The sequence below is a fragment of the Corapipo altera genome, unplaced genomic scaffold, assembly GCF_003945725.1.
Source record: "Corapipo altera isolate COAL_440 unplaced genomic scaffold, ASM394572v1 23b, whole genome shotgun sequence".
In the NCBI taxonomy this organism is placed as follows: domain Eukaryota; kingdom Metazoa; phylum Chordata; class Aves; order Passeriformes; family Pipridae; genus Corapipo; species Corapipo altera.
In genome coordinates, this window is record NW_020884885.1 from 14,016,277 (window position 1) to 14,034,924 (window position 18,648).

At 43.3% G+C, this 18,648-nt stretch overlaps 1 protein-coding gene across 1 annotated transcript; it reads left to right on the forward strand.

Annotated features, from left to right (window-relative positions):
• The first annotated feature begins 253 nt into the window (after window positions 1–253).
• Window positions 254–8,262, forward strand: COMMD9 (COMM domain containing 9). Its single transcript, XM_027642350.1, has 6 exons — window positions 254–369; window positions 461–586; window positions 1,020–1,159; window positions 1,907–1,941; window positions 4,174–4,277; window positions 5,102–8,262. Exons 1-6 carry the CDS (start codon window positions 319–321, stop codon window positions 5,240–5,242), a joined length of 597 nt encoding a protein of 198 aa, XP_027498151.1. The 5' UTR covers window positions 254–318; the 3' UTR covers window positions 5,243–8,262.
• Window positions 8,263–18,648: the final 10,386 nt, after the last annotated feature.

An 18,648-nucleotide genomic window follows, 5' to 3' on the forward strand; every position in this document is an offset into this window, starting at 1 on the left:
TTACAAAGTGAAAAAGATGCAGTTTGCTAAGACAATGGTCCGTATCACTGCAGCAGTGCCATGTTAAATCCTTTGCCTTCAGTTCCCGCTGGCTGGAAATAGCGCGTTTACAGTTAAATTCTACATCCAACGTAAGGATCTGCACTGCCGACAAGAAACAGGACCGGAAGTAGCAAGGCGAGATATTAAGGGCTCGCCCCGGTCCCCCATACCCCCCACCCGCCCCTGGTCCCCCCGCGCTGCCCGCCCGGCCCCGCCTGCCCCGCTGACGGCGCCGCGATGGCGGCGGGCGGGGCGCGGCTCGTTTGAGCCGCCAACATGGCGGCGCTGCGGGAGGAGGAGTTCGCGGCGCTGCAGAGCCTGCTGAAGGTGAGCGGGCCCCGGGCTGCGGGGGACGGGGCGCCCGGCCCGGCCGCGGGGGCTGCCGCGGCTGAGCGCCCCACGCTTTGCTCCCCGCCAGGCGCCGTCCAAGGACGCCGTGCGGCAGCTGTGCCAGGAGTGCTTCTCCAGCCCGCCCGCCGCGCTCCGCCCGCTGGCCCAGCGCGCTTGCCCCGGTCTCACCGCCGACCCCGAGGAAGCGGAGCAGGTAGGGCCGGGCGGGGCAGCCGCGGGCCCCGGCGGGAGGGAGGGAGAGCCGCTGGGAGCGGGGCTAAGGGGGAAGGCGCCAGGAACGGCCCGCAGGGGCGGCCCAGCCCTCGGGAAGGTGCGGGCTCCGCGGGACCGCAGCCGCTGCTGTAGCGGTAAGAGCTCGGTAACGGCGACCCTCGGCCCAGGGCACGGTCCCGAGGGGCCGCACAGGGAGGCGGAAGGGAACTGGCTGAGGCTGCGAACCGGAGGGCAGCGGGGACCTCGGCTCCCTTCCTGCTAAGGCTGCCAGGCCGTGCTTGGATGACCGAGGCCCTGGCGGTGTCGGTCTCGCAGCAGAAGCTGTGTCTCTCCTGGCTGCTGAAGGTCTGTCCCGTGCTGTATGTGATGCTTTTCAACCCAGCAGAGCCCTTTCTCCTCTTCCTTTCTGACAGCTGGTATCTGCTTTGCACAGCCTCACCAGGCATGTCGTGTACCGCGGCTTGACGAGGGCAGAAGATATCCTCTCTCTTTTCCCAGAAAACTTCCACCAAAATCTGAAAAACCTTCTGACAAAGATAATCTTGGAGAATATGTGAGTGCTACCCACTGCCATTTCCTTTCAGCTGAAGAGTTAAAGGCTTTGCATGTGGTTTGATATGTGGGTATTTGGCAACATGCAAAGGTTTGTTTCTGTGAATTTCGCATGTCCCTTAGGAATAATCACACAGGTTGGGATGAGTAGAGTTGAACGAAATATGGCATCTGAGTGGAATGGCAAACAGCCATGAGCGCACAGGGTCTTCCCATGAATTTTGAAATGGACATGGGTCTCATTCCTGTCATGCATAGGCCCTTTTATCCTAACAACTCACCTGTGTGGTGGAAAAATGCTACAGATGACAATAAAGCTTAGAGGGCTAGATTTCGGCACTAGAAAATCCAAGTAGTATCCAAGTGCCCATCCACTTGCCACCTTGGCTCAGGTGTGGAGGTATGTTATAGAGCATGTGTGAGATGGTGGCAGAGGAGGGCAAATCTGCATCCTTGTACAACTCAGTGCTTGGGAGCCCATTGCTTTGATAAAACCAAGGAGAAAGGTACATGCCATAAGTGAGCTGCACTTCCAGAAGAACCAATAGCTGGTCACCAGTGTGCCTACCATTACCCACCAGTGACAGCCTTTTCCTGGCACTCAGTAGGATAGTCAGTCTCTGTCCCCTGCTTACCGCTGGTGACCCTTCTGTCAGGGATAAGCCACACTAAGTGCTTGCCCTACCTTTTTTCTTTTTTTTTTTTTCTCAAAACACTGTTGATACTGTTTTTCTCCACTTTTTCACAGCTCTGCTTGGAGGAATGAAGCACAAGCAAGTCAGAGTAAGTTGTAGTTCACATCTTGATGGAATTGATGTTTTCTGAGGTCATTTCAGCTTAGAGTATAGAACAGGGCATGGTAATGTAGCACAGGGTCATCACCATAGGGCTTAGATAGAGCTGTAAGATTGTGGCATCGCAGGGTTTAGCAGAAGCCAACAAGCTTGTATGCAGATCTGTGTGGCTGTGCTAAATTGTTTCTAGCTCTCAAGCAGTTCCATTTAAAGCTCAGTCTGTGGCTGCCTAGCAGGGCGCAATGTATAGCAATTATTTGCTAAACTTTTGAAACTGAAGCACTCTGTCTTCCCCATTCACATCATTAAGGGATGTTTGTATGCAATAACTGCACTGTAAAGGATATGTGTATATTGGGGAATACCTTATCCTTGCATACCTAGTCAATCCTGTGCATTCTTTCATTTTCACGGATCAGTAGGTACACTGCATATATTTATACCTGCTTTTTCTTCACCTTTCTAAACAGTGATGTAATTAAGAAATGCCAGCTTTAACAATAGCAACATGGCCAATGAGTTACATCCCAGTTAGGTGTTCTGTGCAGCTACAACACTTAGTTTTCTCCCCAAGAGGTTTTCTTTACAACTGTAGCACTTAGAGGCTTATAACTGAGAGCTGATATATAACAGAGTGCTCCAAGGTCTGCATGGATCCTCTTTAGCCTTTCCTTTGCCTGCAGAGGAGGTAATGTCCAACAGCTAAACAGTATTGGAAGACCTGGAAATTCATTGTCCCTCAAAGTTCTAGTGGAGTATAAATAGAGAGAGGTAAGAAACTATTGCCTAATGCTAATACACTAGTTGCTTACACTAAACAGTGTTACCAAGGCAGATAATGCTTTCTCCTGTATCCTTAATGCTACCATGTTTTGGAGGAGATGAGAGCAAGCATGACACACCAGCATAACACACTGGCTATGCCTTCACGACCCAGAAGCAAGGCTGGCTGTGGGGCTCTTAGAGCACCACCCAGGAGCTCTACTCAGATGCTCATGTCTTTGTATTCATTAGATGAATATTTAACACTGTTGAAATGAGATTGTCTTGCAGGAATTGATGGATTATTTTAGTATTGTGTTCGTGAAATATCTGACATACATTACATAGGAACCAAGGCAGGCATTCCAACACTGATCTGTGTTAACATAAAAAAGTGAATGGTTTCCTGCCCCTCCCAAGCCACCAGCAATCAGTCTTTGCAAATTAACATAAAAGGCTAAACAGATGCATTTTATGTTGTTGCAAATGCTGCCAAGTGCTGGCCCTGGATGTGAACTGGAATGTGTTCCAAAAGCAGGAGCATGGCAGCCAGTTGTGCACTGCCCCCTGAAGGTCTGCACAGGGAAGCAGCGGGAGGAGGGAGAAAAAATTCTGTTAGGCAATAAAGCACAGTTAGGAAGCAACCTGAGCCTCTGGAATCAGTGGGAAGGCTAGCAATCAACCCCCGGGGAGGAAATTAGGCATCCTATGATAGGCAGAATCCAGAGAGGCTGCAATTGCCTTCTGAGACAGCTCTTTCCTTAGCAGCCAAGATAGACCTGTCCTCATTTCCTTGCGAGGGCTCATGAGGTCTCCAGCCCTGAGCTATTGGTGTCAGTATTATAGCAGACTGTTAAATGGTTTCTGTTAGGCTGCATGGAATTAGGATGACATTTAAAATATTTGTAACGAATTGACAGGACACGTGAAAATTGCAGTTTACCAGTACATTTGCTGTACTGCAGGATGCTTTGGTTCACAGGCTGAGTAACTTGAAATAGCATGTTTTATACTGCTGGATTTTGAGAGCTTTCCTATGTGCTTTCTTACCAGTTTCAGAGCAGAGCAGTAAGCATGCAGGTCCCAGAGCAATTCCTGATGAAACACTTGTTCAGTGTTGCAGGTAGCAAGGCAGGGATGAAGATGTAGAGAGGACATCTTACTGCTCTCCTTCTCCCAGCTGCTTTGTGAATTGACCTATGCTTGTCTTGCACTGTGCTATCATTGCATGTAATGATGGGAGAACCCCTTTTGTCCTTCTGATGTCATGAGAAGGCCGTCAGAGACTGGCTTATTTCACATTAAAAATTATGTGAAGCAATGTAGTAGCACTAAAGTTGTACACTTCCTGGAGCCAGAAGTGGAGCAGCATGTACATGGTCCATGTGGTCACAGGCTCCAGGGTCTGGTATAATCATGTGCTGCTGGGCCCAACAGACCCATTTGTTTAATCCCTCAGTCTCCCTGCCTCGGCTGGTCGACATGGACTGGAGGGTGGACATCAAGACGTCTTCAGACAGCATCATAAGAATGGCAGTCCCTACTTGCCTGCTTCAGTTAAAGGTAATGTCAGTGGCTCTAAAGGACCAAAATAATCAAGTCTGACACCTGCCTTGCCAGTGGTAGTGCAAACCGGTTCAGACAGGCATCTGGTGCTTGCCTTTTGCCTGGTGGGCAGTTAGACTCTGAGATGGTATTTGAAATGCCATAGAGCCTGGGAATGAGGCCTCTGATGGAAGCTTTTTCTTTCAAGGGAGAATTTTCTGTACATGAGAATGCAGAATTCAGCATATTTGTTCCCAATCACCATTGTTCTCTACAGAAAAAGAGAAGATAATTTATGAAGTCATTGTCCTTTAATTCTAAACACTCATCAGCATGTTTAACTGACTTCATTAGCTGGGAAATTACTTTAGATTACTAATATCTTCCTTTACTGGCCACATCTATTATTTGGGGAGTATAGCTAAACTTATTGCTTTTGTTCTGCAGAGTTTTGGCTCCCCCCAGCCAGTAAAAGTGGGATGAGTGGGTTTCAGAGGATCAGGAAAAAAAATCTAATTTCTGTGTGTGGGATGGGGTTAAGTATCCTATGTGGTTTCTGCTAAGATGGTTTTGATACAGATGTGGCTTCCTGCCGCAAGTCTCTTCAAAATTTCCCAATACTCATGGCAGTAGATGCTCACTGGTACTCTGTCAGTGGGAGAGCACTTCAATAGTGGGACACATAGCTTAGAAAATATGCTGTGGTCCTTGAGGATGGAGCTGGATTCCAAATTTAAAGCATTTTTCTTAATCTGCCTATTAAACATTGACTTTCGTAGTGGTACTGGAAAAACATGTGAATGAATTTTTAATACAACTAATGTCTACATTCCTGTTTTAAGATTCAGGAAGATGCTGCCTTATGTGGAAATAATCCTGTTGTTTCTGCACTGACTGTGGAACTGAGTAAAGAAACCCTGGACACTATGTTAGAAGGTCTAGGAAGGATTCGGGACCAACTTTCTGCCGTTGCAAACAAATGAATACTCAATGGCACGGATTCCAGCAGCAAGGAAGGGAAGTATTCTCTACCTACAGCTCTCGTATGTTGCAGTCCAGTGTGTAACACATCATCTGTTTTAGCAAAACAAAACTGAAGAAGTTTCTTTATTGAATTAATGAGATAGCTTTCAAAAGCTAACACTCAAATATTCATTTGGTCTGATACCAAAAAGTGCTTTCCCAATGTATTGTTGAAGAAAAGCTGTTCACCATTTCAGAAGAGAATTGGAGGGCTCAGAGCTGGGTTTAATCACAAGGATTGTAGCTGGAAAGAGCAAATAGCTGCAGCCAGTGAAACAAGTGCTATCCCTTTGCCCCAAAATGAGAATCTAAAAGGCTCAAGCTGGTTAATGGGCTGCCTTCCAGTATTAGAAAAAGAGGGTGCTTCTCTCTGGAATGTGCACGTACTGAGGTGCATGCTAGATGTAGCACTCTCTCTCTCTCTCAGTGAAGCACAGCCATGAGGCAGATTGTTATTACAGGATAATGCTTTGAAACAGGGCAATTATGCACATTCCCTTCTGATCAGCTGCGTAGCACCATTTGTGAAATGACTATAGTCTGAACGTCTTTAGCAGGAACTAATTACCTCCTTCTGTTTGACAAGAAAAAAAGGAGTTCACATAATTCATGTTGGGGTTTATTGGACTCTGGGCTTTCCTTTCCTGCACAAAAAACAAACTGGGAAAGTAAAGAACTGAAGGCTGTTGTCTGTACTGTAGGAAACCCTTCTGTGGTAATATGTGCCTATACTTCTCCAAAGTGTTCTGTTGTTGGTGTAAATCTTCATTTAATTAAAGAATGAAATGGTAATTGATTTTGTGAATCCTTTTCTGGAAGAGATGTCCTGGGTTACCTCAGCCTCTCTGTGATGATGCCAAGTTTCTAGGCTGGTTTAATGGATGTGCATGTTTCTTGCTGAAGAAGGATCTTTTGTTTCCTGTTCAGATTGATTCATGTTTTACTGTCTTCTCTTCATTATAATACAGTTTCAGGGCACCTTTTTCCGTGGGCACCAGCTCTGTGCAATATTTAAGGTGATGACCCTGACCTAGAAGTTTATAAATATATGTGCATTGAGAGTGTGGAGGAGTTAAGTGCAGAAAATCAACAAAATTAAGACTCTTCTTTATGGTGGCCTTCTCTAATGCTGCAAACTAGAAGTCTGGATCCAAATGCTTTGTTTATGGCAAAGTCCCACCTGTCATATAACATTTGGCTCTCCTTCAAGACACAAAACATGTCTGTTGTGTTTGGAAACATGAAATCATTCAAGAAGTGTGCATAAACTACAGGAACTTTGTTAATTAATTTTATGCATCCCCACAGAGTGCAGGCTTAGAGTATATGTGTAAATGAAACCTGTGCCTTTAAAAGATAATGATGTAGTGCAGCTCGTGCATCAGGATCAGCTGTATGACAAGTCACTTGTTAATGTCTACTTTGAGCAAAGATAATAAAGCTTGGTGTGATGTCAAGGCAAACTGGTATATTTCATGTATAATAGGGAAATCTGAAAGGAGAAGATGGATGTTTAAGAATATGTTCTGTAAGATTCAAGCTGTGAAAAGCATCTGTAACAGACTGCTTCAGTTTGAGGAAGTTTTGTTGCCTCTGCAGCCTAACCTTAAAAAAATCTCAAATAGGTTATATAATACTGTTTTAGAAGGTGAGAATCACCGAGGAGGTAAATAATGCAGGATGAAGTACTGTAGTGTTAGAGGAGCTGAGGAAGTTCATACACAGAGGAAGTCCTTGAGGTAAATAGTAAAGTTATAGCCAAAATGTACACTCTAATGGAATGAAGAACTGATAGTTGCATAGAGTTCTCATGTAAAACCATTATACAACTACAGAATAGTTGTAAAGAAAAGAAAGACTTAAAACTGAGAAGGCTTATCCAGTGTCAGAATGGAGCTATCTGCACGTAGCTAAAAGTTGCTTGTTGAACTGTAATAAAGGGATGTGCCCCCTGGATCAGAGACATGACAAACATGGCTTCAAGGGGTATATCTCAAGTCATTCTGAAATAAGGTGCTGGTATTTTCTAGCCCAAGATTTAGGACGCTGTGACAGCTTGCCTTCAATCTTTGCCTAAATGGTTAGGTATTTTATTGTTGGTTCTTATCTCCTTAGCCAGAAGAGTTGAAACTGCTCAGAAAAAGGTATAGAAAACGAGAGGCTGAGTAGGACTCTCATTACCCAGCCAGCAGGAATACTTCACATTAAAGTCCTTTTTATAGGGACTGCTACACAGAGAATAATATACCTGCTGCTCTCTTAAAATCAGATTTTCATCCTCCCTCCACATATTGCTGCTGTTTGGTAGGGCTAGCCTAAATGTACTCATCTCTGTTATCAGCTTGTTATTGTGCCAACACTGTCCTCTTTTGTTAACTTCTTTCTTTCCTTTCCATTTTGCCTTCATACTTATGAAGCAGTGAAATCCCTGTCCACTTTCAATGGCTAAGCCTAGTAAGCTCTACACACTGTGCCTTTCAGAATCAAAGTGGCCATTCTTTACTCAACAGTTTGTATCTCTCTTGAAAGGGGGTCACCACCACAAGTCTTCCTTTCTGGAGAAGAATTGTCCAAGAACAAACTGTCATAGTATGCAGATCACCTGAATTTACTTCTCCCAGAAAACCACAAGCCTTCATAGCGAAGTGGAGCTTATTTCAGTATTTGAGAAATAGAAAATATGTACACTATTATCAAGTGATAATTCAGTTACAGTAACCAAAACAATGATAAATTTATTTGTAAAGCATAAGTATGCAAGTTAAAGTCAAGTTGTAATTTCACAATTCAGACATTATATTGGATCTGACTGTTTAAAAAACATTAAAAACATTAAAGCTTACTTGGTTTTATTCAAAACAATACAAACAATGCTTCCTTTTATTGCAAGAAAATGTGTACTTTAGGGTGTCCAGACTAAAAATTGTATAGACGTGATTGAGAGCAAGAAAAACTTCAGAATAAAATGCTTTAAGATTTCTAGCTTCGACTTCAATTAATGATCTTTAAACATGGATTTAAAACAGTAGAGGACAAGACTCATGATGGTTTGGTAAAGGTATAATAACTACTGTGTTTTTAAGTTTGGGGTTTAATATGTGAAAATTACATATTCAAGCTCTTCCAAAACTACCATCTGTACAAAGTTTTTGTTTATAACTGAGGTCTTACTATTCCACTTAAATCAAGGTATTTCATTACTAGTAATATGGTTTAGAATTGTTTTGACCTCAGTTAAAAATGTTAGTTTCCGTTTTTTTAGTATCTAATTTTCACTGAACATAACAGAGTTTAACAGTATAGATTGAACCACCTGCCCAAGTCAGGATTGAAGAAGGCTTTTTTTGGTAACAAATCTAGATAGGTCTCTTTTTAAATGAACTTCTTTCTTAAAAATCACAACAGTCCACCTTAATCTCCTTTACTAGGTACTAGGAACTAGTTACTCGGGTACTAGGAATGACATACCTAGTGGTGTAATTTCTTCAGCTGCTTTATAACTAGTTGTTCTGAGTCATAATAGCCCCTACAGAGGTAGCCAGTTTAATAAATTCAGCAGTCCTTTTCATATACCCCTTAAAAGATTCATCTCACTAAGCTGTAGAGTGGCAGCACTTGCAGCTGAGGAATCCCACCTCCCCAGACCCTTTTCCAATGTTTTGACCCCCTCGTCAGAAGCTTTACTCCATGACACAGTAATTACATCATCATATACTTTCCCCCTATGGAGATACTGTGCAGGTAGTTGCTGATTTTTCACTCTGCTTTTAATGTAAGAGGTTGATGCTTGTGACATTTGGGCCTTGCTTGTTGAATAACTGACTTTTCCAAGGTGTGAGTTGGTTAACGTTGTGTAAGTCAGTCTCCAGTTGGTTTACCACTTTCCCACAACCAAGTCAGGAATATCACTGCACTAACACAGCCCTGTAGCATTACAGTGCAAGACCTTGGCTTACCCACTATCATTATTTGGTAATCCTGCCCAGTGTTTTCATCAGCTCTCATGGTTCACATCATCTGGCCGCAGTTTGAAGGCACTGCAGCTGCACTACAAACACCAGTGAATTAAACCTCACAAACTACAGCAGGGACACTTTTGTAACAAGGCTGATGAGAATGTGCAAAAAGTCCTGATTTTTTTAGTTACACCCAAAAATTTGTAGATATCCTTAGAAGCCTCACTGTAAGTATCAGTTTTTGAAGTGAAATGTAACTATCTGTGAAAACTTAGGTGTCTTACTGTGACTAGACAGTAATTAGATCAACTGCTATATGCTTTATAATGTCCCTGAACTCCACAGGACATATGTGGCAGTGGCCAAATGGTCCTTGCCCTTTTAATCACATAAGAACCTGACTGTTGCTGTTCAACACTCTATAAACCTCTTTTCTGGAGTTATTAATGCCTATGAGTCTTGTCACTGACGTTGCTGCTGCTGAAGTACATGTGAAGTGTATGACAAAAATACCAGCACTGTGTACCCACCCCGTGACATAATTCACTGTCATATTTTACCGAGTGTCACAGGAAGAAGAAGGGACCACAGCAGGGTCAGAGCTGGCATGGCAAGCCGAAAAGAATATCTCAACAGAATATCCCAAGTTGGAAGAGACTCACAAGGATGGAGTCCAGCTCCTGGCCCTGCACAGGACAGCCCCGACAATCCCACCATGTGCCTGAGAACATTATCCAAATGCTCCTTCAGCTCTGTCAGGCTTGGTGCTGCCACTTCCCTGGGGAGCCTGTTTCAGTGCTCAACCACCCTCTGGGGGAAGAACCTTTTCCAAATATCCAGCCTAATCCTCCATAGAGAAAAAAAAATTAGCTTAGATTCAGCATTATCCTAGTTTGCTAAAACACTCAAGCCTAGATGTCTTTGAGAGAATTTGGTATAAGTTAACCAGTTAGCTGAATATTTCCAGATTGCTAAACTGGGACAGACTCCATTCACATTTAGGATTATTTTTTTAACACAGCATGTTTTATTTTAAAACTTTCTCGAGCAGATTTAAGAGAAATCGTGGAAGGAGAGGCAGTGATAGCAACTAAGTTTGCTTTGTAAATCTGCTTTTAAAACTTCGTTGGTTTAGGGCATCCTGGGGCTCCTCTCACCCCCTCTGCAAAACCAGACCCAAACTCTTCCCCAAGATCCTGAAAACCCAGCAGAGCTGGGAGAAGGATGACGATGGAGGAGGGACAAAAAGGGATGGAGAAGGGCTCTGCCCGGCCTGGATCTGCACAGCTCGGCATGGCTCAGCACGGAACAGCACCTGATCATCTCCTGCCAAAACACTGCAGCATGTGTGAATGAAAAAAGAGTGAGAATGAAAGGAAGAAATAAAATAAAAGAAACATTTCTGAAAGCGTAAATTCCTTTTCCCCAGGAGATGGCGAGCTTGGTCTCCCATTTCTATTCCCTCGCCAGTTTCTCGCCAGGAACCAGTAGTCTGGGCTGTCCTCCTAAGAACTGGGGAGCAAACGAGTGTCCACCATAGTCCAAACAGAACCAAAACAGAAGGGCGATATTATCTGCTGGTTAGCAAAAAGTCTCTAAACTGCTCACATATTTGTGGGCTGAGGCAGCTCAGCACATTTTAGGCAAAGCTGGCAGAGATGGAAGTAGCAGACGGTTTTCTGCAGCGTGCCAGTCATTTTAATGACAAAGAAGTAGGAACTCTTCCTTTTTTTTTTTTTTTTTTTTTTTTGCCAGGTTAGTTGCAATGTCCTCTGGGGACATCTTTGGCACCCAGAAGGGAAAACAAGGGAAAGAACAGTATTGTGTTTAAAGGGATGCTGACAGTTTGGAATGTTTCCAAACCAGTCTATCTCAGATAATGTAAGTTGTGCATAGGTTTGTCTTTAAACAGCAGTGAGCAGGACACTGTAAAAATCACCTCTGGAGAAGGAAGTAAAATAGGGTGAGGGAGAGTTCCTTCTTTCCCAAGCATGTTAGAAATCAATTTAAAACAGTGCACCAAGTATAATGGCATCCTGTGCAATGTACATACAAATTCTCTTGTTGCTTTTTCACTCACTTTTGCTGCTGCTGTTAAAACAAGGCTTGGGATAAAAGCATTCCCTCTCCTCCCTGACCCCTCTGCACTCCCACCTCCCAGGAGGCATCATCTTGCCAGCCTGGGAGGGGAAGTGCTAATGCACACAAATAACACTGACATACCACAAAGCGCTGTCAAATATGCCAAGTAAACACACTGAACAGAGGCAGTTAAATAGCACCCCATTTGCATCCTTACTCTCTTCTAGTTACTGTTCTTGCAAAGCCTGGTTTGGAACAAAAGTAGGTATGGCTTTTTTTTTCTCCCCCTCTAAGGAAGACACAATTTGTCAAGTTGACAGCATCCCTTTATGCTGATGAGATAGTGAAGGTTGAGTGCCAACTAGCAGCAGAAATATAATAGTATCCATTAGAGCTGTTAGCTAGAGTTGGCCAGTGCTTTTGTTTGTAATTTAGAGGGCTATAACTCAGCCATGCAAATCAGATGCAGGAGAAACTTTATACAGAAAATCTGGACCTTGCAATGGGTTTTTCAGCTTCCTACCAAAAAAAAAAAAAAAAATGAAGTTTGCTTAGACATTCCACACTGTGTTGCAAAGAAGTGATAAGAAACCTGGATGAAAAGACTGCAGCGTACCAACGCCTGGCCTTCCACTGACAGGCCTGACTGGAAATGCTGACGTCTTTACAGCTGTATCAGGGATGTAGGTCCAGGGGTGTTCAAACCCCATTCTATATCACTAAGTCTTGAGACAAATGGCATCTTCACTTCCAAACAAAGCCCTACACAGGTCAGGAAGGCTCCCTAAGCTGTGTCTCTACTCCACACAGTGGCAGGGCTGTATAAAGTTCACAGAAGATTTATGACCAGAATCAGTAAGTTACACACTGTTCAAAGTATTTTGGTTCCTTAGTGCTTGGTGGCATTTAGGCACTGGGGCCTCATTCCCAAGCCTGTTTCTGCGTTTATCTCATTTTTTATGCCTCTGCAGAGACATGACCATTACTTTCAAATGTTCTTTTATTTCAATCCACTAGTATCAGTCAGTATTATTCCATGCTCTACTAAGCCAGAATGACAGAAAATCTAGAAAGTCTGAAGTGGATGTCAAGAGACAACTGCTATGCTTTTGTATCTGATGACAAATAAATAAACAGAAGATCAGAGTGAAATCAAAAAAACACAAAAGCATGACTTGAGTGCGCTGCATAACTCAAAGTTATGAGAACTGCATTTAGAGACTACTTTTTTTTTTTTCCTCTCTGAAAAGAACAGCATGAAAGTATACTTGGCCATCTGTGTATCAGGATGTTTTCCTTTTCCTGGGCACAGATGGTAAACTTCAAACATCACTATCACTCTCATCTCCCACATAAGCCCTATAAGGAATCTTATTTACAATTTCTAGCCATTCCTTTCCAGTGACCTCATTTTTCCCTTTGGTGCTGTCTTAGAAGTTCTGGCTAATATTAAAGGCACTGAAATAGACATGTTCAAAGCTCCCTTGTGGGTGTGGTAACATAGTTCTCAATAAAGCAAAGACTCTTTAAATGAAATAAAAGCTGGACACATTTTTGCCTTGTCCTTAGGCAAGAAAAAAAAACAAAAACCTTTCCTATGCTTTAAAAAAATTAACTAAAATAGCTAAGAAAGAAATCTAATGAAGGTGCACCTTCATTCCATCTTCTAGTTTGCACACCACCTCTCTAGACTGCACATTCTCTGAGGCAGAGACCTTGTCTTCACAGCCCCATGCAGGAGACCAACTCTGCCACGGTACCCTCATCAGTAACTATATGGATCCTGTCCCTTGGTTGTCATGCATCACCAAAATATTTCAGGATCAGATTTCTAGTTGCTTGACACAGCAGTGGTCTTATCTTTTCCTAGATAAGTAAGGCTGATCTATGCAGTTTAATGGGTGGATTGTGTCACCAGTGACAGCTTACAGAAAAATGGTCCAACTTTCAGAGGTGTGAAGTACTTTCTTTGGAACTTCAGATACTTCTGATATATTTCTGATAACCCTCCCTCTGAGTCCATCCAATCTGCAGCGTCAGAAGAGATCTCAGTACAATTTCCTCCAAGAGAAGTCATTGTTGTGGCATTTTTGATTAAAATTTCTTCTTCCTCTACATTTCCATTTTCTTAAATCATTCTGTATCATACACTCTGTCATTCTCCACTCCAGAGCAGACTGCACTCTGGCAGTGAAAGAACACTATACTATTTAAAATATTCAATAATAAATGAAAAGTACCAAAATTTTAAAAAAATTAGATAGATTACACAGGCTGTCCTAATGCCTTTGTTGAAATGATGAAGACAGCTATGTACTAGCCTGCTAGTAACTGAAAATGAACTTTACTTTCAGGTGATGAAATTCAATTAATTAGTATTTCCCTAGAGATGAGGAAAAATCTTTGGGGATGATCACCGCATACAAAATAAATATCCTGGTCCCTGATGCTATTCATTCTTAAGTACAGGCTGCTTATTCACATCAGCAGTGTTCTGGGGAACAAGTATCACCTAGCATAGGGCTGGTGCAACTCTGGCCCACAGCCTGGTTTTGCTTAGACCTCTGCATCCCTTACAAGAAATCAAACCTCTCACAGCTCCTTGGCTGCAGAAACACAGAGGGCCCAGGAGAGCAGCTGCAGCTCTCCAGGCTCCACAGTGTGTCCAGCTCTGGATAGTGCGACTGTGTTTGGTATTTAACAGCAGAACTGGAGGCTTTGATGTCACCTTTGGGACCCCAGTAAAATTGAAGCAGGTAGCCTTGGTGGGGGTGAGTGTAAGGCCTGGAAACGCAGACTCCCGAGCCAACTGCTTGCCTCTGCTGTGACTCTGAGCATCTCTCTTTACTTCTGACTTCTACCTAGCAGGTAAAAAAACTAGATTATGCCTATTTTGGGGGTGATGGAATAATTAACTGATCCACTGGGCATTAAGCCTCTTGAAGTGTGTAGATAAAGGAACTTATAAGCTCACTGAGCATATTGCCAAGACAAAGGTGACAATACCAGAGTATTGTGTTCCCTATGACAGAGAAGGCTGAAATGATTTTCTGCTGCCTAAAAAGAAAACAGTATTTGGCAGAATTTATCTCTCTCTTGAGTTCCTCAGGAGCACAGTACCACACAGCTCTGAAAATACAACAAGGTTTGATTGCTAAACTAACACCTAAGGCACTATAACAATGCTCTTCAAAGGAGTCATGTCCTGCTGGGGTTTATAGCTGATTTCAACTCTTCACCTCTCCCTGACCCACTTTAACAGTGTGTCCTTCTAGTTCATTCATATGAAAGGCTTCACAAGGAAACTGTGAATGGAGACCATGATGAAACACCAGTTCATCTGTTTGTTTAGGAAGAACTCCCTTTGCTTTGTCTCAATTCCAATAAATTGGCAACTATCCAGATGATTTCCCTGGATACGCTCCCTTCCCTTCTCCACCTCTCCGGTAGGATCTTGTCCCTTAGCCTTGCCTCTCCTTTCATAGAGCTGTGACTGAGAAGATGAATGGGCACGAGAAATAAATTTCATGTATTTAAATTCCCCGCTGTGTGGAGCACATGTGCATACAGAGTGAGGAAGGCACTTCCAAATGAATCAAGCCTGGAAGATTCTGATTGACTCACTGACATGAATTTAATTTTCATAGCTAAGGTCCCTTTTGTCCAGGATGTTTTGGTTTTTTGTCAGAGTTGCCTGGTTTCCAGTCATTTACTGTAAGATTTGGTACAGAACAAATATGTCCTGGAAGGCAGTACAGCCTCACAGGCCTTTAGGAGGTCTGCAGAGCTTGCAGATATCAGGGATGTCTCATGGGTGGAGTGATGATATATCACTCAAATAAACCTGAGATGAAGCAGATGCAGGGAACAGTAAAGGGGCCTTCAGCCATCCTAAGTGATATAGAAATACAGATTTTTTTTTTTCTGAAATCAACCAGGGACTTCATCATTGCCATTATTGCCTTATTAACTCACTCTTATTATAGAATTTATGATGTTTGGACATCCCACACCTGACAGTGAAATGCTTGCAATGAACTAGTTATGTTCAGGTGATGTCCTTTATTTGGGCTGGCCCACAAAGAGGTTTGTGAGTCTGTTACTATCCCCTTGAGATCTATTTTACATTGACTTATATAGAAAATGTCACAAGTTCTTTTATAATTATTAAACAGCCTCTTAAACGGTGCTTCTGCCTCTCTTCCTCCCCTTGTGCCTCTCAGGAGTGCTCCATCAGGAGTCCTCTGAATCTACCACTAAAAAGATCACTTGTCCCTGGAGTCCCTGTCATTATATACTACCTTTGTATGACTACACAGTCCTACTGTACTTCTGAAAACAAAAGTAAATCCAACCCATCTCCACAGATTCTCCCTCCTTACCCTCCCAGCTGTTTTTCATGCTGTGTTAGCACCTTTCTGTCTGGTTTGGAGCACATTCTGAAGGGCAGGCCTGCTGCAAGGACAAAGGACTGGGGCTCTCTGGTGTTAATCTGTGACATGACTGCAGGCAGCACAGGGCTCTCTATCCAGTCAGGTGCTGTTAGGAAGGCAGTGACAGCATCGATACTGCTCCAATTAATACAGCTTACCTTATTTATGTGGTGCTAGGACCATTACAGGGGAAAAAAAAGAAAAGAAGAGAGGAAATGAGGCAGGGAGGGAAAAGATCAATTTTACCATGCTCCTTGAGAGGAACCAGACCGAAAATATTCACCAGTCAGCCTAGTGATGAGAAATGGCAGGCTGAGAGTGACCCACACCATAGACTTATTTTAACACGCATCACCTGATTGCTAGGTAACCTAACTCTTGTTAGACTAAGCAAAACCTTGGATTTAGAAGATCAATACCTATATTCCGCTGAAAAAACAGCTTGTGTTAAAAATATATCTACTAATTCTAGCCTGAAAGGCTAGATCCCCAAGCCATGCCATGTTTAGAGTATGTAGTAAATGCACCTCGTCCTGCTGATTTCAGTGCCGAGTTCAGTCAGCTGTTCATTGAGCCAGGCTGAGAACAGCAGCAGGGAAAGTGGCAGTTGGGAGGGGAGATTTGAGAACAGACAGTGCTCTAAACAGACAATTGTCAGCCAGTATTTGGAATTTAGCAGGCAGCAAGCAGAAAGGCCTCCAAGTAAGAGAATTAACTGCTGCTTAAGGACTTTGTGCTGTAGCTGCTAGCTGACAACCAAATTTGTGCTGAATCTGATGCAGCAAGCTTTAATCCCGCTGTGTTATCAACACTGTATATTTCCAGGCTTAAACACTCCCACTAGATAAAATGTCCTTGAAAACTTGCTGTCTTTTTAACTCCCAACACTTTACTTGAAAACATCCTAAATATCACATTAACCAATGGCCACAGCATCCTTCATCCACCTGGAGACCCTCTTTTATTTGATATCTACCACATAGTCACAATCCACCAAAGCAGGCCCAGAAGTGCTGTTAAGAGACTCTGTGAAACAGTGCTGAAGTCAGATGACAGATTGCCCTAAAACTACATATCCTGACATTTAAGGAGACAGCTAAAGGAGAAATATTTCAGGAGGGGCAGTCTTCCAGAAGGGCAGAAAGATGACAGGGCACAGTAGAGACATTGTCATACTTCTTCATCTGATCACAAACTGAGTCTGATTGCGAATGAATCCCTAGAGAGTAATTGCATTTTATGGTTTTGAGCTCATGCAAATCTCAGGGTTCATCTGTACACAACACAGCCCACTACCTTTTAACACGTTATTGCATGTCAGCTGAGCCATCCTAACTCACCACTGCCTTCTGCTTCCAGTGCCTGAGAGCACACACAGCTGCACTGACTTTAACTGCAGCCATAGGCAGGTCAACGCCTTTCACCTTACACTTACTTTGTTCAGACATGTCAGGTCAGGTTGCAAATGCCAAAGTTAAGGCCATGCTGTATCCCCTTCTGAATGGATGGGGCTAATCCATCTTATCCTGTGCTTTAAATGTGGTTTAAAGCCTTAAATGTGTTTTGCAGTGCAGCAAGTAGGCCTAAAGCCATGAGATATGCCATGAGATACATAGTGAAGGGATTTCCATCAGATATGTCGTGAGATTATGTGGTGAAGGGATTACCTCAGCATGACAGTGGATGGACTGCTGATGGGGTGATAGGTTATCAGGCTGGCTGGATGACCCTTATTGCTGGAATCGTGACACTAACAACACTGATGCACCAACATGTCACGGTTCTGTTCTACCCTTGCACAAAACCTCACACACTTTGTACTCTCTCTTTATGTAACTCTTGATATCCTTCATTTACATATAACTTGCCTGCCTCCCTCCTGTGTCCCCCACTATCATTCATGATGGCAATAACAGGATATTTTGACTACAGTCTCACCTCCACTTCTACCAGAAGTGTAAATGGTATTTGAAATCCCCAGTGGCAGAGGAGGAGAATATGACCTCACCTTGCAGACAAGTCAGTGGGCTTGCTCCTCTCTCCTTCAAGAAACAGTGACTCCTCTTTGGTAAGATTTGTGTCTCTGACTGCACTGGAGTATACATGGGAACACTTGTACATAGCACTATACATTTATATTTTGCAGGTCTAGTGAATTTATCACTAACAATCTCACAAGAAGCTGTAACCTGCTGCTCCAGTAAATTGCACTGTTTGCTAGTCTGTATTCATGAAAGTTCTTCTGAACTCAATCAGACTTACAGTGTCATTGGTAAACTGCATTATATGTGGATCTGTGATTGCGATTGCAACCAGACTTTTAGTGTGACCCACAGTATTTGTGTATCTGGGATCTTAGTGAACATGACCAGCCTTATAATGCTGAAATGGTCATTGTCAGAAATTAAACCCAACTGCACCAGCCCCTCTTACCTCTAAGGACCAGCTGGAAAGCAAGGGGGTTTATTTTCTGCCTGTTTTCTATACTCTCAATGCAACAGCTAGAAAAGGATTCACAGGAGATGGACCCAGTCAAGCATCCATTCACATGCTCTGCAAGTTTTCTGAACTCAACCCCTGAACCTACCTTTGTAATCAATGTCTATTCCAATGGCCAACTTGGCTCTGAGCTCTACAGTGCCAAAGAGAAGAGATGGAGTGTAATTTTGCAGTGTGAGCCACCAAGCTCCCTGTTGCAACTGAGGCTCCTTGGCTTATCTGGACAATCTCTTCAGTGGTGAGTTGGGGATGTGGCTCACATGCCAACATTTCCTCTCGCACACTCTGTCTCCTTCTGAAGATTTGCAGCTCTGTGAGCCTTGTCTATAGCTCTTGCCTTGCAGACAGGCAGCAGTCTTGAATGATAATTGGGGATCATCACCTCAGCAAGCAGAT

What these genes read in the sequence shown, in the direction of transcription:
- COMMD9 (XM_027642350.1), top strand. Translation starts at nt 319, where the DNA reads ATGGCGGCGCTGCGGGAGGAGGAGTTCGCGGCGCTGCAGAGCCTGCTG. An exon ending in ACCCCGAGGAAGCGGAGCAG is followed by an intron (nt 587 to 1,019) that starts GTAGGGCCGGGC and finishes CCTTTCTGACAG; the next exon opens with CTGGTATCTGCTTTGCACAG. An exon ending in AAGATAATCTTGGAGAATAT is followed by an intron (nt 1,160 to 1,906) that starts GTGAGTGCTACC and finishes ACTTTTTCACAG; the next exon opens with CTCTGCTTGGAGGAATGAAG.